Raw genomic sequence first — 25297 nt, 5'->3', positions numbered from 1 at the left:
CAAAAGCAAATGACTCGGTGTCCTCCAATGTGTGTTTTTTTTTCTTGCAAACAGGATAATAGAAAGTCAGTTGAAGGACATGAAGCCATGAGGTAGGACTGACGTTAGACCTGTGTATCCACTGAGCTATCTAAGGATAGAAAGGTTTACTCCAGACCTGATTTCCATGTCAGGTTTGTATTCAAATCGAATAAGTGCTCAGAAATGACAAACTAAAGACAACACCACCTTGACATTCTAAGGTTAAGGATAATCCAAAACAATAAATTACGCTGTGAATGAAGTTTAAGAGCATTCTGATCAGTCACCGACTGGCAAGTATGAAATTGCATTGAGATCTCCACGTCTTGAGCATTTGAATCAGGTCTGACTTGCAGTGATGCCCATGTGCAGCTCCATTACAGTCCACCTGGAAGATTGACTGTCAAGTTCACGTTCAGCTGCTGAGCCTGCGGCTGATGGTTCTTCGTCTGTCATCTGCTCTCTCTCATACCTTTAGAGAAAAAGGAGGAATTTCTGAACCCTATCATCAGCGGCATGCTGTTACTTACCCGTTACATCATTAGGACATTATTGTGAAAGCTAGGTTTTTACAACAACAACAACTTGCACCCCTAAAGAGTTTGATCATTTAAGACACACTTAAAAACACATGAATGTTACTGCATTGTAAAATATCCAACCGGCACACATTTATTTTAAACATTAAACATTTTCCTTGAATAGGTTTAAAATAAATGTGTGCTTGTTTGATATTCATCTCCAGTAATTGTAATTGCAACTTTCAACTTAAAAAAATTAATACAAATTCCAGTGCATTACTGGTCAAAAGTCTTCCAAGTTTTTTTTTATGTTTTTGGCTGCATTTATTTGGTCAAAAATATAGTGAACTTTTATTTCAATTTAAAATGGCTGTTTTTATTTTTTGTTTGAATATATTTTAAAAAGCTGTTTATTCCTGTGATGGCAAATGTGAATTTTCAGCATCATTACTCCAGTCTTCAGTGTCACTCTAATAGGCTGGTGTTCTAATTATTAATGGTTCTTATCTATGTTGCAAACGACTTTTTGTATGTTGGTGGAAACGGTGATTATTTCAAGATTCTTTGATGAATAGAAAGTTCAATGAACTGCATTACATTAGAAGAGAAATCTTTGGTAACATTATAAATGTCTTTACTTTTACTCAATTTAATGCACCCTTACTGTATTCACTCTCTCTCTACACTAAGTTAATGGTTACTATATAGTTCATATGATAAATTACACCAGTGTGAATTTGCGGGCAACTGACTTCATACATCTACAAAATATGACCTTGACACCAGTTGCATGAAAGCAAAACAAAAAAGTGAAGTTGGTTTTGAGAAACAGTGTGGTTAGAGTGTCCAAATACTTGCAAGGACACATTAGAGACTGCGGACATAAAAAAGAAGAAACATTAACCCTCTTGTTAGCAGGCAGGTAAAGTGAGACCTCCTCCACACTCCTGGCAATTGTTCGGAAACTTGAAGTCAAAGGTCACATGTGCACCTGCGTCTTAGACCAAACACTGAACTTGCCACCAACAGAGATCTTTCAGCTCTGACGGCTTAGAGGAGCTGCTCCTTCATTCCCGAGGACACCAGCAGAGGAATTCCACAGTCCACAGAGGAATTACTCAAAGTCATACACTGGAAAAAACCTGGTGTAGCATTTACTTTCAACAAATAATTACGAAGAAACGGCAAGTAACAATGCAAACTTTTTAACTAGAAAGAATATTTTCTTGTGAAATGTACTCCAGTAATTTTTTATTTAAAAAAGTATGTACTACATAGCTTTTGAGATATTGATTCATTTTTCTGAACTAGTAAAACAAACAAAAATAGAGGATAGCCATGTACAGTAACACTTTAAATGGAAATCTAAGCAAGTAATTTCAGCAAAAATGTATATTGCTAAAGCAGTTATATCAATTTTTAAACATTCCATTATATAAATTAGTTATATTTTATATCAGTTATATCAATTTTCAGTTATGCAATACAAAAATGTGTTATTTGGGCTGTAAGTATGAATGTAAGGAAGAATGTCGATTTAACATTTACCTGGCTTTACATGGCAAGGTTTACAATCAATCGACATGTTTCTAGAGCTCATATTAGAATGATTTATAAAGGTTCACTTGACACTGAAGACCTGATTAATGCTGCTGTTTTGCCACCACAGGAACAAATTAAAATTTAAAACATATTCAAATTGAAAACAGTTATTTTAAATTGTAAATTACACAATTTTACTGTTTTATTGCATTTTTGATCAAATGAAGCCTGTGTTAGAATGTCTTCACAAAAAAAAAAAAAAAAAAAACAACTTCCACACTTAGTGCATTATACTGCAGCCATTTATTTTAACAAACCAGTCCAAATTAATGTCAATCCAGAACATTCCTTTAACTCCAAACCTGAATTATAGTACATGAGCAAATCTAGTGTATGAATAAATAAACTCACACCGATTGCAAGCCAGGGAAATCCCTGCACTGCTAATTTATTGATAGCTGAGGAACAAAAAGGAATGGGGCAGTCAGATTTCCATCAAAACTCTTCATATGTTCAACTGCCAGGCGCATTTCAGCTGAGCTCAAATTCCGTTAGGAGCAAACCAAAATTAATTCCAGTGTGCATCTAGAAATGATTCCAAATTACCAATTCATATTAACTGAATTACTCAGAAGGACCTCAACAGATTAAATCTGAATCTAAATTTTAAATGACACTCAGGTCATGTGATCTGCATGTCTAAGGCATTGTTGACTGAATAATACTAATGTTGTCAGAAAGGAGTGTGTCTTCCTAAAGCTGTTATACATATCTATATGCGGTGTCCCCTAGAGACCTTAAACCCATTTCTGGAAGTTATGAAGGGGCAACCATCTCAGAACTTTGGATCAACTGCAGGAACATTTCCTACAAGTGCTGACGAAAAGCCACCGCCAAATACTACAAAAATACCTCTAACATACATATCTTTCATTATCTCTGAGTGCTATTCAGCCAGAGAAGGCAATAAATTACTGTACAGGTCTACATTCTGCCATAAACAATGATTTTAATGATGTTTTAAATCCCAATTCGAATGTACAGCTGTGTCTTCACTTGTGCATATTGGTTTTGGCTGTAAAAATATATAAAAAACAAAAACAAAAAAAACTAGGGGTCAGGTTTGCTGTTCTAGGTACTGTTTAGGAATTGGAGAAGTCTAGAGGCTCTAAATCCCACCCACAAACTTGAAGGACCACCCACTCATTAGCATATAACGTCTAAAGAGGCCTCTGACGCCCTCTTGTGGGAGGTGTAATTTGGGTTAAGCGCAAAGTAGGATGGTGCGAACAAAACCTTGAGCCTTAGGTCATGATTATTAGTTGAATTATACAGGAAAGTTTCAGTATTAAATGCCGCCTGAAAGGAAGTAAACAGACATGAGTGTTTGGACTCTATATGTGCGTATCATTTATTAAATCAGTTCTTTTGCAGCTCGAGTGCTTATCTGGTTGGTTAAGCGAGAGAAAGCCAAGGTCAGGCCAGCTGTGAGCGCTTACTTCTCTCCGTCCCTTTGGATCCTGCGCTTCTCGTGCTGGTGTTTAGTGATAACGTATTTGAAGAACTCGTAGACGGACCAGCTGATGGCAGTCGAGGGCATCTGGTATATGACCCTGGCCTGAACGCCTTTGAAGTAAGCGCGAAGGCCGCCAAGCCTGTAGACAGTCCGGAAGGCATGGCCGAGGCCCGTGATCTGTCTTTGGCGCTCGATTCCGTCAGCCAGAGCGAGAGACTCTTGCGTGTTCAGCAGCGTCTTGCAAACGTCCAGTGGTGTGGTGGCGGCAGCGGCGATGGCGCCCGCCAGCGCGCCCGACACCATGTGGGAGGAGGGGTTGTAATGTCTTTGGGGGTTCAGCAGCTCTTGCAGATATTCGTAGGTCATGAAGTGCAACGCCTGGAATGGGATGTTCATGGTGAGCTGTGTGGTGTAGCTGCGATAAAACGCCAGCGACCCCTCCTGCTGCCACACGCAGCGCATACAGTCCAGAACGCCACGGTATGGCGAGTTATACATCTGCATCCTCTGCTTCACCACTGAACAAGCCAGTCAGACAGGAAACAAAAAAAAAAGAGGACAGGAAGGGGAACATTAGGCAAGTACAAGAAGTCAGGTCATGACTGAAATACAGTAGGCCCATCAAAGCAGAAACGTCCGGACATGAGCGGATCAAACACGCCTCCTGTCTCCTGACCTACAGTCAAGCGGTCTGCGGGGAATGGACGAGGCGAATGAGAGCAGGTGTCTATGCAAGGTCTCAGTCTGCCACCTGCGCTGATTAACCTTGAGCCTCAAGAGTGCAGAAACAGACACTGCTGTCAGACTGAGATTTGGCCCACTGGGGAATTTCGGCTAATGCTACTGTTTCAACATCGCACAGCTGCTAATTAGAGCAAGGACAGTCTGCTCCCATAAGGCTGTCTTTTGGAAATGTGTTTTTTTTTGTTTTGCTAGGAAATTAGATCTTTTCTGCCATCTCCTGGCTGGGAGCGCAGTCAACTTCCAGACCAAAAGAGTTAAGGTTTTCTGGTTAGTGGGGCTGCAACAACTCAATGTGTTATTATTTGGGGAGGAATATTGGGCAGGATATGAAGAAATTAAATAAAACAGAGAAATTAAATAAAATAAATACAACAATATTCGTCATTGCAGCCCCAGTAATTGGCATTGTCAATTAACAACATCTTTCTGACTTTTATTTACCTTTTATTTAAAAGTAGCTGTGTAATTTGATGAAATTTAACAAACAACAAAAGTACTACAGTGGTACCATGGTACAGTGATGTATCTGATGGTATGATAGATATATATATAAAATCTCTCATCATGTTACACAAAGATATTTCCAAGAATACCATGATATGGGCCCAATAATGCTACTGTCATGACTAATTAATTGTCCAAGTTCAAAAACAAATCCACAATATCCAAATAAAAATAAAACTTGAAATAATTAAAGTATCCATGTAAACTACATAAGTAGAACAATAAACATACACTACTGTTCAAAAGTGTGGGGTGATAAATGTCTCTTCTGCTCACCAATAATACAGAAAAAATACTGTAAATTTGTAATATTAAAAAAAAAAAAATTAATAACCTTTTTTATTTTAATATAATTTATTCCTGTGACGCAAAGCTGAATTGTCAACATTACTCCAACCTCAGTTTCACATGATCGTTTAGAAATCATTCTAATATGCGATTCGCTGCTCAAGAAACATGTATTATTATCAATGATAAAAACAGTTGTGATGCAGATTGTGATACATTTTTCCAGGATTCCTTGATGAATAGAAAGTTAAAAAGAGCAGCATTTATTTGAAATGAAAATCTTTTGTAACATTATAAAATGTCTCTGCTGTTACTTTTGATCAAATTAATACACCTTTGCTGAATAAAAGTATTAATTTCTTAAAAAAAAAAAGTATTTAACCCCAAACCTTTGAATATTAGTGAATGGTATATTAAAATTGTATTTTATTTTTTATAGGAATTAGAGATTAAAGTAAATATACCTTCAGTTGGATTCATTGCAGCATCATGAAGCAATGTGGCAACACATCCAGCGGTCCCTGTAACACACACCCTCAGACATTAGCACCACAATTAGAGCATGCATACAGAGTGGATAGTCACTGGACTTAAAATACAACAATCAGTTATACAGACAGATCAGATCACAGTCAGACAAAAACAGCCACCAAATACCCCCTATGATTTAACAGAGATTAGGGATTGACTAGATAAACTCTGGGGAATGTAAAGTCAGTAGAGAAAGAGTCTTTTGTTCAGGATACTGGCATTTACTTCACTCATTGTGTCTCTGTTTTATGATAAGAAGCAAGAACTGCTACAGCTGAGTCTACAATCTTAATACCAGGACAAGCTACAACTCAAAAAACCTATAGTAGCACATTGAATTATCATGGTGTCTAATCATTTCCATTCCTTTTCAGTGAAATCTACTGGTAAATGGTAACATGCCAACAGTTACTTACCACCCTTTCACTCTGACCTGGAGGAAAGAGAAAGAAAAGAGACACTACACAGATACACCAACAACGACTTCCACTATGAGCTCTGAAGCTAAGCCTAAATACTATTACACCACAATCTGACAAATGCAATAATACAATGTAAATCAACCAAATTTTCAATTTCTCTATAGAAAATTAAAAGAGTTTCAATCTGCTTACATTAGATTATATGGACATATAGCCGGACAGTTAAGTTTGTGTAGTAACATTACATTAGGTTTAGCTTTTAAGGTATTCCAACAAAGTTAGCGATGCAATTCAATTCAGTTTATCAAAGTTTTGTACTGATTTCTTTGCCAGAAACATACACCCTGAAGGAAAACCATTAAATCTTGGATTATTCATTGCACGTTCAAGGATTTACTACCCACGTGATGATCTTCTATATTTATAGCTGCGGTCATGATATTGGAGGGGTATTTTTAGACCCTTTGACCTCATACTAGGAGGACATTTAAAGAGGTCAACTGAGAAGACATGGGCAGATGTTTGAGTAATGCATGATTCATACAGATAACACAGCCACTGCCAAATAACTAGTTCCAGACTGTTGATGGTTTTAAACCACTGCCGGATTTCACTTAATATTGACAGTCATTGCAACTAATATGTTAATAAAGTTAAAAGGCCTTCTGAAAAAGCAAAAAAGACTTTAAAATTTAAAAACACAATCTATTCTGCATTAGAATTGTGGATGAGCTGCTGAGAGGAATTAGTAGTAATGATGGGCAGGAAACTGGTACCGTTCGCCAAATGACTGTTCGCTCCCGGATGGATGATATCACCGAGGACCTTTTTCAACCTTTCGTAACAGGCGAAGTAGAGTGCATGGGCAGGCCCCGCCCCTACAGCTGTAATATTCAGACCCCTGATTGGCCTCCAGATTCCCTCCGTCCTCACGATTCGCCACAAAGCGTCCATCACATTCCGGTAGCGGGCAGCTGGCTCTGGCTGAAGGCTCTGCATGCGCGTCTGCAACAAAGAACAACTGTTTAAACCCTACTATGTAAGATTAAATTATTAGTATAAATACAGGTATTAAAAACAGGGATTTCTTGTTCTTGGACTCAAAGATTTAAAATAAATAAATCATTATTTTAACAACTTATTTTCATAAAAACGAGCCACAACAAATTAATACATTACACACTATACATCTACAAATTCACAATCCCGCATTTGCTGGAAAACTATTCAATAACATATTTTAGACAGCTAGAAAATATTTTTTTTTGTATACTCCATTTTTCAGTATTTTTTTCATAAATACTATTATGAAAAAAAGTGTTGCAGAAGTTTGTGCGCAATAAAAATAAATAAATAAATATAATGAGCAAACATACAGTATGGCAAGTGTCCTCCTATTTATTTATTTATCAATTTTCAGTTCTCAAGCCTGCAACAACAACAAAAAAAATTATAAAAAAAATAATAATAATTTTACATTGAAAGTAAATCAACTTAAAACACACCATAAAAAAACGCAAACATGAAAGACAATGCATCACATAGCCAAGTCATTGGATCTCAGAACTAAAGTTTGCAGCAATAAGGTCACACAGGGACATAATCTAACCACCTAATCTGCTTTTCCTGCGGATCTACGGTATCACCTGACATATATGAGAAACATGGATGCAATTCAGTGCTAGCTTGGTACTGGTACTAACTCAACAGTGGAAAAATGTATGTACTTAGTTCTTAGTAATGTACTTAGATGGCCAACATGTTTTGTAGATTTATATTGTGGCCTTGAACCTACCACAAAAGTCATGTTTGAACTGACATGGTCAGCGTGGCTGAAAACGTTAGTTCAGAACGACAGCTGCAATGTGGTGAAATTTAAGATGCCTGCTGTGGCTGCACGAGTAACATTATTCCTGTAAGAAAACAATACTTCCATAAAAGGCCTGGGAAATAATCATATTTGCCAATAAATGTGTGTAAATCATATCTGAAGCCAGTTCCTCATGACAGGGGAGTGAGGAACTACAACCTCCAACAGGAAGTCTCAAGATTGCTCTTGAAAGGTTTAGGATTGCAAAATGGGTCAGGGAACAGAATCTTTTACAAAACAGAGAACTAGTCTTTTATAGCATTGAGTTAATTTACTTCATTTCTATCAGGAAGCAGCCTACTGAGATTAAAGTATGTATAGTTCACAAAAATTGTACTTTGAACATTTACCACCAAGAAAACAAAGTACAAGAGCAAAATGTGCTGGGGCCTGAACAAAAACACTGGAGTACAAAGAGTTCCCATCCTTTTTGACCAATTATATGATCTCAATTTCTTTCTTTTTTTTTGTCATTAGTGATTAGCCTACTGGATAAAAAATATTTAGAATTAATGCAAAATTTTTAATAGCCAAAATGAATGAATGGATGAATGAATGAGGTAAGGAAGACATAAAAGCAGCTCCCTTATTTAATTATTTAGATTCACAATTCACGTTTTATAGGCCAACATGCAGCAATTGCGCCACAGTTTAGACCCAAACAAAATAATCCACAATTAATCATATAATGTCACTTTATATAATGTCACATTAACAATGATGGATAATAAAACAAATCAATGGCATCATCAATGGCAACCTCTGTAAAGGTTTCTCAACTTTGGAATATGTTATCAAATGAAGTAAAATTAACATAAACCGTATGTGAATACTTGTGAGGAGCTGGTTTAAACCAAAGCAGAATTGTACTCATTTTAGTAATTTACCAATTACATCTGCACTTTTCATTTGAATTATATTTCATGTGTTTTCCTTTTAGAGAAAAGACTATCAAGGGATCAAAGATGCAACTTAGTATATGCTATAATCTATACTGTATGTACAATGCATTGTTTATTTATTTTATGTTTTGAAGGACTGAAATCAAGGTTTTTGTCCATATCCTCCTGAGACCCCCCCCCCAAACAAAGCTTTGTGAATTTCATATTTTTTCATGTCATTACATTGTTTAGAGCATTAGAAAAAAAAATTAACATTTTTGAAAAATTATATTTTATTAATATTTTTTTCTATGTCCTCTGTAGAGGACACTAGGACTAAGTTTTCCTAAAAATAAAATGGCATGAATAGACATCAAAAAGGCTAAAACAATGGGATTTCTTTTTAAATCACCAATACATTTTTTTAGTTTTTTTTTCTTCTAAACTTTAAGGATGATTCTCAACTATGTTATACAATATATAACAAAATGATTTGATATACCATTTTGTTTTATGCAATATGTCTGTACAAATTTCCATAAACTGGTTTTCCCATTAAACACAGTGTATTTATACTGTATCTAATTTGCATATTAATGGGTTGCTGTTGGGACAGCATGTTGAAAAAAGAATTGTCATAATGGGAGTAATAATTGGCCAGATTTTCATAATAATATCTAATATTTCATAACAAAATAGATATATAATTTATTTTCCTATTCAATTGTAATGTCTCCCAAAATGCATAATAAACATCATTTTAGTCCCGGTGTCCTCTACAGTGGACATGTATGAAATGATGTCCTGTTTCATAACAGGACGTCATATTTGAATTTGAAAACCCATAACATTTTCCTGAGATGTTGCTTTATGACAAACAATTAGAAAATTATTCAGATTTAAATGACAATTACAAAATATAATCATATTTCCGTAAGGATGTAAAATGTTTCACTAAATTAAATTCAGCCATGTTTAAAGACCGAGGAGAGGGTGTGGTCATGGTGAAACGTCCAATCATTTAGTATCTCTGTAAAGCCCTGAATGTGCTCTGTACAGGACATCCAGACTTACAACTGTGACATGTGAGGTCTCAGAGAAATTCACTGAAATAGAATGTCCACTACAGAGGCAAAAACTCCATAGCTGGGTCTCAGGAGGATATACAAACAGTTGAATTATGGATGGTGTAGATGCTGTAGTTACTTCTTCACTTCTTTCGGACTCTCTTCTCTAAACAGGGGCAACGTTCAGTGTGCCACACTGTGTGTTCAGACATTTTAACTTGACCTTTGACTTAAATGTAAATAAAATCTACTGTTAGCTTTACCTTTCCTCATGACTCATATTACTGTGAATCAACCTCAGCATGGAATTTCCATATTTCACAAAGAGACAGATTACAAAAATCTAAAAGTCAACAATACGTACTTCCAACCAGCTTTACCACTAACATATTTCCAAATCAAACAAGACATTAAATAAGAATAAATGTGGGCTGAGCTTGATTTGATACATTAAAAACTGAGGTCTCTGACAGGTAAATGAAGAGGTGGATTGAAATCAGTGCAGAAGCACATATTTCAAATGTGTGGCATTCTAAGAATATGAAAAGCTGAGGCAAACAGCCCTACATACACACCACTACTAATTTTTATAGCATGTATTTAAAGAGTAATAAAACACTGTTAAAATGCACAAGAGATCAGTGTTTTCTTGGATCACAGTCTGGACAGGCCCATTTGAGAGGGAACAGCTGTAAGAGACATAAAACAAGTGTCTTTGTCTCTAAAGAACCCTTCACTTGATCCTGACAAGAGCAGCTGAACACATGGCATCTTGATCAGTACATCCAGCAAACACTTCTAATGCAAAACAGCTGTGTCCTGTTTAGGGAAACAATAGTGATAAATATGCAGTCTGAGGATCTGTCTAGTAGTTACACAACTAGCGGCATATCACAGACGTGCTATGGTGCATGTCAAAAAACATGATAACCTTTCAGTTAACGTTAGTGTACTGCCTCTACGGTAACCTTCGACTTAAACAAAACCTAATTCTCAATAAACTGCATTTGAACTACAGACTCAATGCGCATGCGCAGTATCCCAAAGCAGCGTCAACAAGGTCACGTGGTTTAGGAGCGCAGAAGCCACGTGTGACCTTCCTATCTCACGCTCATGTTTCATAATGACACCTCACAGACACACAGGTAGTACAATCACTCAAAACCACAGGATACAATCATATCCCAATCCACAAACAAAAAACGAGGCAAGCTTTTGCTGGTGGAATTACATGCTTGGGACTTTAGTTAGTTATAACTAGATCAGTCTAGACAGAATTAAACACTGGAGAGACTACATGACTAAAAATGATTCTTAACATTAATAAGTGCAATAAATATGATGTACAATAATCAATTCTGCATGTAGACAACTAAAATCTGAGAACGGAGCTGAGGGAAACTATATCTATAAAATAAATAAATAGTCTGGAAAGCACACAGGAGAACTACTCGACCTTGCCAGCATGTCGGATCTTTCAAGGGCCTGCTCGTCACATTAACTCTTATAAAAGTCGATGTTTTGCAACTGCGTTCATTTACCTTCACACAATCAATAGGGAACATCAGGCAATGCTCCATGATTCCTGCCACTGCCCCTGCCAACATGTGCGTGCTGGTGGAGGCGCCCTGGGGCAAACCCTCATAGTCCGGTTCCGAGCAATCACTGGCCTCCTGGGAGCCATAGAAATGTCCAACATGAAGCTCCGTTTCTCCTGCTATCCGAGGGGTCAAATTGCCGACGAGACTCTCGGAAACACCCCAGAACCTGCCGCCGAGCCAGTGTATCTCCGCGCCCGCGGAAGCTCCGGCCACCGCGGCATCGCCGCCCGATGTGTCCGCTGTCATCCGCCGCCTGCGCACAAAACCATCCGCTTCCATTTGCAGCACCCAGTCCTTTAAAATCATGCGTCCCACACCTGATGTTTACACGTTCAGCTCAGGCCTCTCCCGCCTGCGCACCGGGGAGAGGACGCGTCCCGTTCAGCTACAACTACGCAGCAGGCGTTTACCGACAGAACAGGCCGCGAGGGGAACCGGAAACGTCCTCTCGCTGCGTCTGCGCTTTGATTGGAGGAAGCCGATGTCATTCAAATCAGAACGCGCGCAGTTGTTATTTCTCTGATACAGTGACATAACATGTTGCCCAACTCTTTTTCGCAGTTCGGTTCTTTTGAACAGTTTGTTTCAAAGAAGCATTCAAAAACAAAATAGGTTATTTATTTATATATATATATATATATATACAAAAAATACGTCAGTCTGGCGTGGCGTATTTCTTGCTATATATATATATATATATGTATATATATATATGTATATATATAACTTTTTATATATATGGAACAAAAACATGCTTAATTTTTTAACTTATGTACGGCTACCATATACACGACCAAAAATGGGCAGACAAATGAACCTAATATCATCATATGTTATAATAGAATGTATAGAAAACTTGAAAATGTTTCTCTTGTTAATTCATCCAATTTAACAAATTCTCAATTTCGGCTATTTTGGTGAAATAATAATAATCCTCATTTTTATTATTTTATTATTATGATTATTACTGTTGTTGTTTATTTAAATTTTTACTGTGTATTATTTATTTATATTTATATATGATCATATACTCTGTTAAATCCTCTGTAGCCTATATTAAACTATTCTTGTTCTGCAATTAAAAAAGTGCTTTGTGTAACATTGTTGAGTAGGTTTTCTATTAATTTATTATTATTATTAAAACTGTGTTTATTGTATTGCAGCCCTGATTCATTTCTTCAAAGTCAGTGAGTCCCTAAATGTAATTTGCATTTATAGTAAACAGCACCAAAATTGATTTACATCTTTTGACTGAAAAGGTTTTTGCATGTTTTAATAAAATATGAAATGAATAAAACTGTGATGCAATCAAGTTCATTGCAATTTTTTTTTACTTAACATCACTTACTGGTACTTCATCGGTTTCTTTATAACTGCTCGGACTGATTCAGTCTAATTTATTGTCCGGACTGGTTGACTTGAAAAGATTCGTCTCACATCAGCTGCACCCAACGTCAAAAACAAGAAGTTATAAATTAAAAACTGAGGGATATGGATGCATTACCTAGTTAAACAGTGTTTACTTTAGGATTGAAGGTCAAATCCTAATATCAACAGAAACGAGCCTAAGATGATTTGCTTGTCCTAACTGGTCTCTTACCCTCATCGGGCCGGTCTGTGGTGACGACCAGCTTAAATCAACTCAGGCCAACAAACCAGCAAATATGTTATTTTTAATTTTACATATATCAGCAAACTTCATGTAGGCCTAGCTTTGTGCTGTTCCATTATAATTACACAATTTCAATATACTAGCAATAGGACTGCCAATTGTATAGTGAGATTTTGTCTGCCAGCTTCTTTGCACCACTCTCATTATCAAAATGTTGTGTAGGCCTGAAAAATAACAAAAGTAAACATCAACAACACTATCATCATCTTCACCCAAAGTTTAAAATCATCTCTCTGGAAGAAAATTAATTAGGCTGCTCAACAATGAGCTAATTATACTTTAAAGCAGGACCATTTTCAGCTAATTTCATTTTGGCCATGAGCCCACGGTGTAGAATTTCTGCCGACAAAGGGAATGAAGTGATAATTTTCGCTTACAAGAAGAAAATTCCCTGGCCTTGATCAAATTAACGTTGACTGTGTGTTGTCCAGATGTGTTCCTTCAAGGAAAGCCAAGCTGGCGTGCCTGTAGAGTATCTCTCTGTCTTGACCATAATTCCCTGACGACATGCTCTGATAGAGGTGTCGGGAAACCCTAGCTTGTCTAATAGCAGGCTACTTTATTTCTTTTCCTTCTGAGAACCTGAATCAATAGGAGTTGTTTTTCACAGCATAAGCAAAACAAATAGGAGTTAAAGGATATTGTATACTGCGTCACGGCAATTACACATCATATAGACTCAAATTGAGTTTCTAATTCATTTAAGGCCTAAGCTTTGGTTATCTTCGGTTACTTGAGTGAAATGCACAAAGCCACAAACCTCCTGTTTTTCAAATGTGTCTCTAAAAGCTGTCTGCAGTCCCATCAGCATGACGTTGACGTTGCATCATCTCTTATCATATTTATCACAGAGAGAGAACCACTTATGATCTCTTCAGATGAGCTCTTCAGTCAAGATGATTTCTCTTAGCTAAAGAGAACATTTCTTAAGTACGGCAAGGCTTTGAAGCAACTTTATTTGACGTGTCTTATAATGGAAAGAGACAATATTCAAAAGGCTTTGAATTAACTATGACGTCCCCATCTTAAATAGTCAATGATTCGTGTTAACAAGATATTAATTGATGTAAAAGGCCGATACAGAAATCTCAACACCATATGCTTTCTTTTGTTAACATTAGTTAATGCATTCACTAACATGAACTAACAAAGAACAATATATTTTTTTACAGCATTTATTAATCTTTGGTAATCTTATAAAAATATGATTGTTTGTGTTAGGCCCCTGTGCAGCTGTATTGGTTGGTAAAAGCTGAAAAATAACATTAGGATAATAAACGTATAATAAATGTTGTATGACTACATGTTATAATGTTCATTTCAGCTAATGTTAACAAATTAAACAAAGTGTTAATAAATCATACATGAATTAAAAAAGGCTCAGATGATCAAGCCTACCTATAATAATAAATAGTCTATATTCTTAGCTATTATTTCATTTTTTAGGCTAATTGAGTGCTACCTCTGTATTATGACAACCCAAAGTCTTTGCTGCCACCTACTGGAATAAAATGTGGCTTTGTTCTGGTGCTTTCTTTCTTTCTTTCTTTCTTTCTTTCTTTCTTTCTTTCTTTCTTTCTTTCTTTCTTTCTTTCTTTCTTTCTTTCTTTCTTTCTTTCAGAATACTAGACTTCTCACACTGTAGTAGGATACAGAAATGATGAAGATATAGTATACAACTTGTAGGCTACTTATAATTTTGTCCACAGTCTTATTTTGTTGATCACATGTTCACAAACTCTGAGATAGCAGGCATGCCACAAACAGGTGATATCTGTTTATCTTATACATAATCAGATTTCACACTGGTCTCAGTACAGTCGCTTTAAGAAGCAGCTCAATACAATGGAGCTACTGTGGCTCTGATGTGAGATCATTTGCCTCTGTCTTGTGATTTTTCCTTGTGCCAGGGTATTAATAGACAAAGTTCAAACCTTGTCTTGATATGTGCTTTCACTGCACACTTTTAAGGAAGTGGAACACTCTTGCTCTGTTAATTGTTTATATTGAGGCCTAGCTGGTTTAGCTAGCTATCCTACTTTCAAGTAGATTATAAAACAAGGTTAATGTCTCATAGGTGAATGTAAAGACTTGGTTTATTTAAACAACCCTTTGACCATCAAACTTTTTACTCAACCTTGGACCTTGGTCTAACACTGAAAATGTTCTCAAGATGTTCTATGTGACTTTGAATAGACACGCAAAACAACAGACAGTTAACCATGTATAAACATTTACCAAGCGTTTGTTGATATCACAATGATTCTAACTGAGCTTTCTTCAGCCGCTTCTCTATAGCTACTCTTGCCTCAATACCAGTTATTAGTAAATGCACAAAAAGGCTCTATTCTGCAAATTTTTTAGCCTGATGAATACTGACTGAACCAAGTCACTGCAAAACAGCAATAAAACCAATAAAAGAAATGCTTTCCGGCAGAATCAGTGCAAAGAAAAGTCTGATTTTGCTTAAAAAAATATTATGGTTATGTCTATAACCATAATAAAAGTATTATGGTTATAGACATAACCATAATACTTTTATTAAAGTATTTTTACATTAGTGGTGTCACACTGTGGCTGCTGTGAATGTAAATGACAGTCCTGGTTCAAAAGACACGGTAATCCTATATGGCATGTTTTGTTATTAGCCTACATTCTAACCACTTTCACCCAAGCTATCATAGCATCAGCTAGTATATAGCCACTTTATGCTGTTACAGATTAATATTTTAAATGTGTAAAATATTATTTCTATTACTTTACATTATTATGTCTTTTTTGTACTCAATATATTACTGTATGCCTATTGTTGCTATTATTAATTTATCATTTGAATCCGCTTTTAAATATTTTAGTTAGTTTTATAATTTAATGTATTATTTCTTTTATTTGTGCATTTTCCCCCATGTTTTCTCTAATCTTTTCCAATTTTTTTTGCATGTGGGGGAGGAGTGTTTCAAGAAGAGAAAAGTACCTTGTACTTGGAGTTTTCCCCCAGAGCAGTATACTGTGTAGAAGAAGGGGCGAAGCTGTGGAGTTTGAGCTTTAGGTTTGAGGGCTGTCAGGACGGGACATGGCTGCGGCTGTCAGGGCAGGTGGCGCTCACAGAGGGGTTATATCAGTGACACGGCACAGCACTGCCCTCAAACCTCAATATGACGCTGTTATTATCGGTGCAGGTAGGTTACAGACATACATGCACGGCCTAAAGAAACAGAACAAAATTGTAACATGGCTGGGCGGGGCTTTTCTTCGATTATGAAAAAGGATAATTATTTTACGTGACCTCATGAGTGTGTATTTTAACTTTATTTTTTTAATTACAATTTATCAGTGTCGTTGTATAGCTAGAAATTATTATTGAGACCACTTTTAAAACTGCGCACAGACAACGTGGTCACGTGACGCCTGTTACTTTTCTCAACGCTGGGCAGGAGGGACCAGTCACAGTCGTGTTTGCGTCGTAGTGAGGGTTGTTTTTGTTAAAATAGTGTATTTGCGAACCAGATACTAATCATTGGAATTGATAGTATTTTCTGTTCACACATGTCCCAGTGAGATCAAAAACGTCCAAAGGTTTAATGCGGCTCCGCTTTTATGAGCCTCCATGCTTCCCCTGCAGGAGTAAAAGTTTCTGTACTGTAAAAACCATGCAGAGTGTTCCACTTTTTTTTTAATCCCTTTTTATTATATGTTGTTGCTAACTCCTGCATACTTTGTTTCATGACCTCCATGTTTCAGGAGATAATGTTACATTCATCATCTGCTATTATTCAACATCTAGTAAATGATTGTAGAATTTAGACTCCTTTGAACAAACCTACAATCCTTTTCTTTCTTTGTAGGTCACAATGGGCTTATTGCTGTAAGTACACACCAAATCTGATGTATCTCATCTCATGTGTCTGACCACACCAGTTGCGCAACAGTTTCATCTCAAGAATCCTTCTGTTGTGATTTACCCAGTCAGCATATCTGCAGAAGGGAGGCCTGAAAACAGCAGTCCTGGAACGCAGACATGTGCTTGGAGGAGCAGCCGTATCTGAAGAGATTGTTCCAGGTGCCAGTTCAGGTTTATCAGCCAGACCATGCTTACCTAAATCCCCTACAGTCTGGCCAAAGATCAGTTTCTCAAGCTCTCGGTTATCATCAATAATTAGAAATTCAGAACTGATATATTACGTAGTCTCAGCATTTTAAGTCTAGATTGCAGATTGACCCTGAAGATAATTCACTTTCAGCTGTGAATCAGTGTAGTTTGCATGACTTCGGCTGTTTATTTCAGGGTTCCACTTTTCCAGGGCCTCCTATCTGCTCAGTTTACTGCGCCCACACATCTACCAGGACCTGGAGCTCAAGGTGATGGTCATATTGATGTTACATCCCTGATTCTCTCTTTCGTTCTTGTTTAAAACTGATCGGCTCCCCCCTATCTCCAATGGTGTTGTGCCTCAGACGGACCTGACAAACCTTGTGAAAAAGAAGTACACTTTAGAATACTTTTTAATTGCATGGTTTTTACGATAAATCACAAATAATTGTTTAAATGTAATATTAAATGCATTTTTTTTTTACATAAGGAGGGCATCTTTATATGCACACTACTGTTCGTTTGGGAGCAGTAAGATTTTGAATGTTTTCAGATATCAATGGACATGTTTTGTAACAATCTACCATTCAAAAGTTTGGGGTCAGTTTTTTATCTCGCTCTTTTTTTGAAAGAAATTAATACTTTACTCAGCTTTAATTTACTTTATTGTTAAACGGATTAAAAGTGAAAGTAAGTAGACTTATATTGTTAGAAAATATTTTACAGGTTCCAACCAGTAAATAAACAACCAAGCAAACAGCACAACTGCTTCCACCAATTATAATAAATCAGCATATTAGAATGATTTCTGAAGGATCAGGTGACAGTGAAGACTAGTAATGGCTGATGAAAATTCACACAGAAATAAATTAGATTTTAAAGTATATTAAAACAGAGAAAATTGTAATAATATTTGACAATATTACTGTGTTTGGTGTATTTTTGATCAGATAAATGCAGCCTTGATGATAATAAAAGGCAATAAAAATCTTTCTTTTGGACTGTAGTGTAATTTCATAATTACTTGTGTTGTCTTTGGAATATGTTTATATTGCGAAGTGTGCTGACAAGCATTTATGGCAAACTAAAATATACTTTTTAATGTCATTTCTATGTAATGTACTTCTTTAAAAGCATGACAGAAGATTATTAAAACTGATTTAAAATGTAATTTAAAGTAATCTTATATTATTACATATTTTCTGAGTGTACTTGAGTGTTAGCTTTCATTTCATTATCTGCAAGTGTCATTTTTTATATATACTTTTAAGATTTGAAGAACACTACAAGTGCACTTTCAGTACAAGAAGCACACTTCTTTTTCACAAGGAGAAGAAACAAGTGGTAGATGATTAATTACTCTTTCCCTTTCAAGCTAAAATGACAGCAGTTCTCCACAGTGTGTCTTTCTGTGCAGAAACATGGCCTCAAGGTGTACGTGAGGGACCCCTTTTCATTTACCCCCATGTTGGAGGATGGTGTAAGAGGGCGTCCACCGCGGTCTTTAACGCTTGGAGCTGACCTGGCAAAGACCCAGCAAGAGATTGGAAAATTCTCAGAGAAAGATGCCAAGGTTCATTGTCACTGACAAGAGGAATTAGATTTTTGCAAGAGCACTTTCATGAACTTGCATGTGACACTAAAAACAAAATTCTGTAAAAACTGCCTACACGCACTCGTAGCTCAAATAATGAACTAAATGTACATAATTTATATGATTTAATATGATTTTTGTCTCTGTGCTATAACTATAGGTCTATTCTGATTTTTTATCGTATTTGGAAAGACTGGCCTGTGCCATCCACCCTCTTTTAGATGCTCCACCTGTTGACATACCAGGACTGACTCAGGGCTCTTTGAGAAAGAAAATATCTGCCTTGAGGAGCTTGAAACCTTTGGTGAAGTCTGGTAATGATGCTTCATGCTTATATTACACATGATAAACCAGATTTTCCTCAATTGTTCTGCTGTTGCTCACTTAAGCCAGAGAGTCTTATAAGCCAACTGCTTTTAAAACTAATATATTAAAGAAAAATCCATGTTCTCCCATGCTTATAGGGTTGAAGTTGGGAAAGAATATACCAGATTTCTATGAACTTGTTACAGCTCCAGTTATGAAGGTGGGTGATGCCTCCTGCCCTTAACAGAAAAGATACACATGACATTTTTTAATGTATTTGACTGAATAACTAGCAGACCCCATGAAGGTCAATCTAAAAACTATTTCTTGATCATTTCTGATCAAATTTGATAGCCAAAAATAAGTAAAACTAATATAGACCTTAGGGTCTTCATAAAAGTTTGAGACTCTGCCCCCTAGGGGTCAAACATTGTAAATTATTTGCAATGCTAATGTACATTTGCTCATATATCAGATTATCAGTATAATGGTATTGTTCTCTGATTTTTTTTGGACTGTGCTCAAGTTAAAACACATCTGCCACTGTAGAATGACAACTTTATTGTTGCCTGCATCTACACTTATGGTTAAAATTTTGGATAATTTAGATGTTTAAAAATGTTCTTAAAGGAAATCTCTTATGCTCACGAAGACTGAAATAGCTGCTGAAGAGTCAGCTTTGCCTTCACAGGAATACATTATATTTTAAAATGTATTAAAATAGAAAACAGTTATTTTAAATCATAATAATATTTCACAATATTACTGCTTTTACTATATTTTTGATCAAATAAATGCAGCCTTGGTAAGCATAAGAGATGTCTTTTAAAAAATCTTAATTATTCCAAAATTTTTATCAATACTGTATATTTAAAGTTTCATCTGAAAAATGCGTAAAATACAAAAAAAAAATATGAAACATTCAATTTTCGCTTTATGAGCATTGCCTAAGAAATTAACTGTTTGTGGGCTCGAGGATGTGATTTGTGACATGAACATAGCATTAGAAGCTTTTTTGGCCTAAAAATTTCATATTTAAAGTCTAGCTTTTCTGTAGGTGCTCAATCGCTGGTTTGAATCAGAGCCGTTGAGAGCCACATTAGCCACTGACTCTGTGATTGGTGCAAACACAAGCCCAAATAATCCTGGAAGTGGGTGAGGATAGTTTGACATTTATGTGTTTGAACAGATTCAGAATATGTTGTGCTTGTTGTTGTGGATACTGTGTGCTTAATCTCGTAGATACGTCCTACTGCACCATGTCATGGGTGAGCTGGAGAAAGAGAAAGGTGCCTGGGGTTACGTGGAGGGAGGAATGGGTGGAGTGTCTCAATCGATCGCCTGCTCTGCCCGGTCTCTCGGAGCAGATATTTTTACAAACAGGGTTAGTATTCAGGAAGTAGGTGTAACCGTTTTCTCAAGCCATTGTTTCTGTGCATGGTTGTCTCACGGATTTTAATCTGTTGCCTTCCTTGGGGCCTGTAGGACGTTGAACAGGTCCTTATTGGTCAGGATGGTTCTGTCAAGGGCGTTGTGCTGACAGATGGAACTGAAGTCCACAGTAAAGCGGTTCTATCCAACGCCACTCCCTACATCACCTTCAAACAGCTCACACCACCGGTACAGACCTGAAGTCCGAGACCGTGCCAGTTCTGCTCGTTTTTAGATGTTTAAAAGTAATGAAGAGATTTTGCTTTTATGTCTAGGTCATTCGTTCACGGTTAATGTCATCCTATTCTGTCAACACTTTGTTGTGGCCTTGAGCTAGAGTCACTTTATCTATGTTTACTCAAGGAGTGAGGGTCATTCTTTGAATGGCAGCACTGTCCACCTGTGAGTTAGTTCAGTTTAGAGTAGGATTATTTATCTAAATATACAGAAAAACATTAAGAATCCCATTTAACTTATTTTTAGTAATCAAATGTGAAAATTAATAATAGTAATGTGGAAAAATGAACAACCGTTTTACTTAAATGTTAATGACAAGTCTGAATAATTGATGTCTGTGGTTGTCCCGGTAAAGGATGCCCTGCCAGAGGCATTCATCACGGCTGTAGATCAGATTGACTACACCTCTCCCGTTACCAAGATAAATGGTAAGATTACAGAGAATTTAACGCTTCATTTCATCAGACTAAATATGCATTTCAAGAGAAAAACAGTGCTGGCAAAAGAAGAGTGTTCATATTTCAGGCTTAGGTTCTGTGTAAGGGACCTCTATTGTTGTCTTGACACTAAGCAAGCAAGACAAGACCGAAGATAATCATTTATGCTAATAGTGACATCCAAGAATACCAGCTGGTATTCACAGTCCAAAATTGTATTTATGTGGAATCAGTCAGTAATTTAAAAAAATTTATATTTGAAATTAAATAATTAATAATAAAATAAATTAGTTTAAAACAATTATTAATATAATTTAAAATAATAAATAATAATACAAACCCCCCCCCCAAAAAAACTGATCTACAAAACAAAGTTTGAATGAGTCTGCATGTTAAGCATTTTGGTCTAAAGTAGATAAAAAAGTGATTTTGTTCCTCAGCATTTTTTCCCCCGTACAAATATCAAAATACATAACTTAAGAAGCAAAATGTCAAAAATGTCTTTTTCCTTTTAAAATCAATTTATTTTTCTTACTGCATTGGCAGATATTTTTTTCTTGCTAGCTTAAAGTCGATTAATTTTGATAATTGTTCATAAAACAAGGCTTAATATCTAAATTAGGCTTTGCAAGTAAATGTTTCTTGATTTAAGAGTGTTTAGATATTTGTATTGCAAAACATGACAAAAGTCCCAAGAAAACAATTCTTTGCAGTTTGAACTTATCAAACTGCAAATAATAATAATATTATTCGTTGAACAAATTCCTTAGCAGAATATTTGAGGAATATAAACAATCGCAGCTAACAGAGAACATTTGGCTTTGGCTAACGGTTTGGCAAGACTCTTCCAAAGTTATAAACTAACTTCTTTCAGTAATGTTAATAGAAAGTTTGTTCAAAGTTATCTGATGTTCTCATAACATTAGCACAAAATCGTATTTAAACATCGTTCGGGGAACATCTTATTCGGACATTCAGCTGATGTTTTTTAAATGTTACTACTTATCAGAACATTGAGAGAACATTCAGAAATGTAACGACCCAATAATGTTTGCGAAATGAAAACGTTTCTTGAATGCTTCATTTTAAAACATTTATAAAACTGAAATAACGTTGGGAACGTTAGCAAAACATTCTTGGAACATACTTTTGTTAGCTATAGGGTGCTGTCTTGCACGAACTGTAAATAATAGAGTTCAGTTTGTCTTTTTCCTGTATAATTGTTGATTAGAATATTCTGTAATCTCTGTCCTTTGCAAATGAACAGTGGCTGTAGACAAGCTGCCCAATTTCTTGGCTGCTCCGAATAGTGCGGATGGAAAACCAGGTCCCCATCATCAGTGTTCAATCCACCTGAACTGTGAGAGTGTGGAGGTGCTGGAGGAGGCCTACAGGGAGGGCCTGCAGGGACGCCCATCCTCCAGGTTGGCAAAACCTGCAGTGCTGCTTATAATGGAACAACTAATATTTGCACATTACACACATGAAGGCATGGGACATCTGAATTTGCAAGTCATGACCAGAGTTTCACAGACAACACATCTGTTGCTCATGGACGGGGTTTATGGTGATGGTTTTCCATTCAATGCACCGAACCACAGCGATTTACATGATATCCCAATTCATCTTCTGATGTTTTTGTGTAGGCCTATGATAGAAATGACCATTCCCTCAGTGCTGGATCCGACTCTAGCACCCCCCGGCTGTCATGTGGTGTCTCTCTTCATCCAGTTTACTCCATATTTGCTGGAGGGTCGCCGCGCTTGGACTGACGAGGACAGGGAGAGATTTGCTGACACAGGTACCTAATGCCCTATTTGCATTTTTTTTGTGCCGTTTGCGGTCACAGGCATTATAAGCCTTGTGTTTGTAAAAGGTCTCGGAGGTCTTTCAAAGTGTAACCTAAACAGGTTTGTTGAGTTTTTGAAAGAAGTCTCTTATGCTCACAAAGGCTGCATTTATTTCATCAATAATATATTAAAAAAACAGCAATACTGTGAACTCCTATGACAATTATAAATAACTGTTATACATTTTAACATACAATTTAAAAAATTGCATTGTAAATGGCCATTTATTCCACTGAATTTTCAGTGTCACATGATCCTTGAAAATCTTTGTGCTTAGGAAGCATTTTTTAATATTATCAATGTCGAAAACAGTTTTTGCTGTTTAATATTTTGCGCAAACCATGATGAACTACCTTTAAAAAGTGGGAAAGTAGTTTTTTCTGTTCATCAAATAATCCTGAACAAAAATGTATCATGGTTTCCACAAAAATATTAACCACCAAAAACAGTTTTTAACATTAATAAAGATGAAAACCATTCATAATATTTGAACACCAATAATAATGGAGCACCAAATCAGTATAATAAAATTGATTTGTGAAGGATAAATCATTGCAATAATATTTCAAAACATTAGATGAGCCAGACACTTCTTCCTTTGTTATCATCCAGAAATTCACACTCTGATAAATGGGAACGTCATGAACTAGCTGCTTTTAAACACGGTCACACCGCAGTGATATCACTTGCCTCAAAGTAATAAGATCTTTGTTGTTACTGGTCCGTTGTTTCCCGTTTCACAGCATTCGACTGGGTTGAGCGTTACGCACCTGGATTTAAAAAGTCTATAGTTGGCAAAGACATTTTAACCCCTGCTGATCTGGAGAGGGTCTTTGGTCTCACTGGAGGGGTATGAATATTTAAATTGAATAAACTTGGGCTTTTCCTAAATTCATAACTTGGTTAGTAATTTTCCCAGACATACAGAATGATTTTGTCTCTAAATATTTTATTTGGAAGTTAATTTGCACGTCATACCATTCCAAACATTCATTACATGTATTTTTATGCCACAGAATATATTTCATGGCTCAATGTCTTTGGATCAGCTTTACCTGGCGAGACCTTTGCCCTCTGTCGCAGACTACCGCTCACCAGTCAAAGGGCTGTACTTATGTGGCAGTGGCAGCCATCCAGGTCTGTGCCTGAATAAATAAAAGCTAAAACAGTATGTATTGGGTTTAGAAATGTCATCAGTGTGATATCACGTTTCAGGTCAGGTATGATGTGTCAGAGCTGACCTCCCCTGTGTTATCTAGCATTTATGTAAGTTTGTCTCATTCAGGTGGAGGTGTTATGGGTGCAGCTGGCTGGAATTCAGCTCTCAAAGTTCTAGCAGATTTCAAGCGACTGTGATCTTGGCCTTCGATGGGGAATATCTTTTTCCAATGGGATGTTTTAATGCAAAGAGAGATGAAGACAAATAAGAAGTGTTGTTTTTTTTAACACTCCCAAATGTTCATGTTCTAAAATGTTCCATGTATTTTTCAGTGAAATGTTTTATGAAATCAGTTATAGTAAATATACCTTAGTCAGGGTAGCACTATATTTGCTTTTTGACAGGAATGAAAATGAGTTACGGAGATTCAGCTGTTGTATAACAACTTAGCGATTGTTCAGCTGTAGAAATGCCTTTCCGAAAAAAATAGATACAAACTTCAAAAACAAATTTGAAAGCTGTGAGTTGTAATAATTGCTTGATAGTTGATCTTAATACAGTGTGTGCCATTGTAAAGACTGTAAATCAATCCCTCACAGCCTCGTTTTTATGTGTTAAATTCAATATGGTGTCTAACCAGATTAAGGAATAGGCTACTTTTGCAGGGTTTCTTTAACTTTTGATGAACCATGTGACTAGAAACCACACTGAATGTTCTCACAAAAAACTGTGACATTGTTTTGAGAATAAATAACTCATTTGGTGCTATGATAGTAGGGGTTGGTGTTTGAAGCTTTAAAGTTTTATTTTTTCTAAATACTTTTTAGCTTTTCTCTGTGCTGATGCTGATGCAGAATTCACATTTGATAAATATATTACATAAACATCAGAAGGATTTCTATAATGCAAATAATTCTTAAATTTACAGAAATTACAGCACTCACATACACTCTAGAAACAATTCAAGACTATGTTAGTTATAGCATGCTAACCCATGTACAACTCATACAATT

At 36.3% G+C, this 25297-nt stretch overlaps 2 protein-coding genes across 7 annotated transcripts; one reads left to right on the top strand and one right to left on the bottom strand.

Annotated features, from left to right (window-relative positions):
- Positions 1-2370: 2370 nt before the first annotated feature.
- Positions 2371-11967, bottom strand: LOC306882699 (mitoferrin-2-like). The gene is made up of 4 exons (XM_079437530.1): positions 11449-11967; positions 6866-7094; positions 5601-5657; positions 2371-4118 (listed from the first exon to the last, which is right to left on the bottom strand). The coding sequence occupies exons 1-4, from the start codon at positions 11812-11814 to the stop codon at positions 3580-3582; spliced, it is 1191 nt and encodes a 396-aa protein (XP_079293656.1). The 5' UTR covers positions 11815-11967; the 3' UTR covers positions 2371-3579.
- Positions 11968-16131: 4164 nt separating this feature from the next.
- On the top strand, positions 16132-25056 carry pyroxd2 (pyridine nucleotide-disulphide oxidoreductase domain 2). Of its 6 annotated transcripts, none has more exons than XM_079436956.1 (17): positions 16172-16359; positions 17026-17045; positions 17147-17240; positions 17466-17539; positions 18542-18614; positions 18688-18843; positions 19025-19178; positions 19329-19390; positions 20228-20325; positions 20413-20554; positions 20656-20790; positions 21194-21266; positions 22543-22699; positions 22922-23076; positions 23869-23975; positions 24142-24262; positions 24411-25056. In XM_079436956.1, exons 3-17 carry the CDS (start codon positions 17199-17201, stop codon positions 24479-24481), a joined length of 1620 nt encoding a protein of 539 aa, XP_079293082.1. In that variant the 5' UTR covers positions 16172-16359; positions 17026-17045; positions 17147-17198; the 3' UTR covers positions 24482-25056. The 6 variants fall into 6 exon arrangements, with proteins under 6 accessions (XP_079293080.1, XP_079293084.1, XP_079293082.1 ...); XM_079436957.1 differs by having other exon boundaries at positions 23917-23975; positions 24411-25054; XM_079436954.1 differs by lacking the exon at positions 18542-18614 and having other exon boundaries at positions 16132-16359.
- The last annotated feature ends 241 nt before the right edge of the window (positions 25057-25297 follow it).

This window comes from Barbus barbus (genome assembly GCF_936440315.1).
Source record: "Barbus barbus genome assembly, chromosome: 16".
NCBI lineage: Eukaryota > Metazoa > Chordata > Actinopteri > Cypriniformes > Cyprinidae > Barbus > Barbus barbus.
This window is presented reverse-complemented; position numbering and strand designations above follow the sequence as displayed.

Bases quoted from the DNA above. Each gene is read 5' to 3' on its own strand.
- LOC306882699 (XM_079437530.1), bottom strand. From the start codon at position 11,814: ATGATTTTAAAGGACTGGGTGCTGCAAATGGAAGCGGATGGTTTTGTG. The intron at 7,095-11,448 runs GTAAATGAACGC...TCTTTGTTGCAG, and splicing joins TCCCTATTGATTGTGTGAAG to ACGCGCATGCAGAGCCTTCA. The intron at 4,119-5,600 runs GTATATTTACTT...TGGCTTGTTCAG, and splicing joins TGCAATGAATCCAACTGAAG to TGGTGAAGCAGAGGATGCAG.
- pyroxd2 (XM_079436953.1), top strand. From the start codon at position 16,254: ATGGCTGCGGCTGTCAGGGCAGGTGGCGCTCACAGAGGGGTTATATCA. The intron at 17,540-18,660 runs GTGATGGTCATA...AAATGACAGCAG, and splicing joins ACCAGGACCTGGAGCTCAAG to TTCTCCACAGTGTGTCTTTC. The intron at 18,844-19,024 runs GTTCATTGTCAC...CTATAACTATAG, and splicing joins TCTCAGAGAAAGATGCCAAG to GTCTATTCTGATTTTTTATC.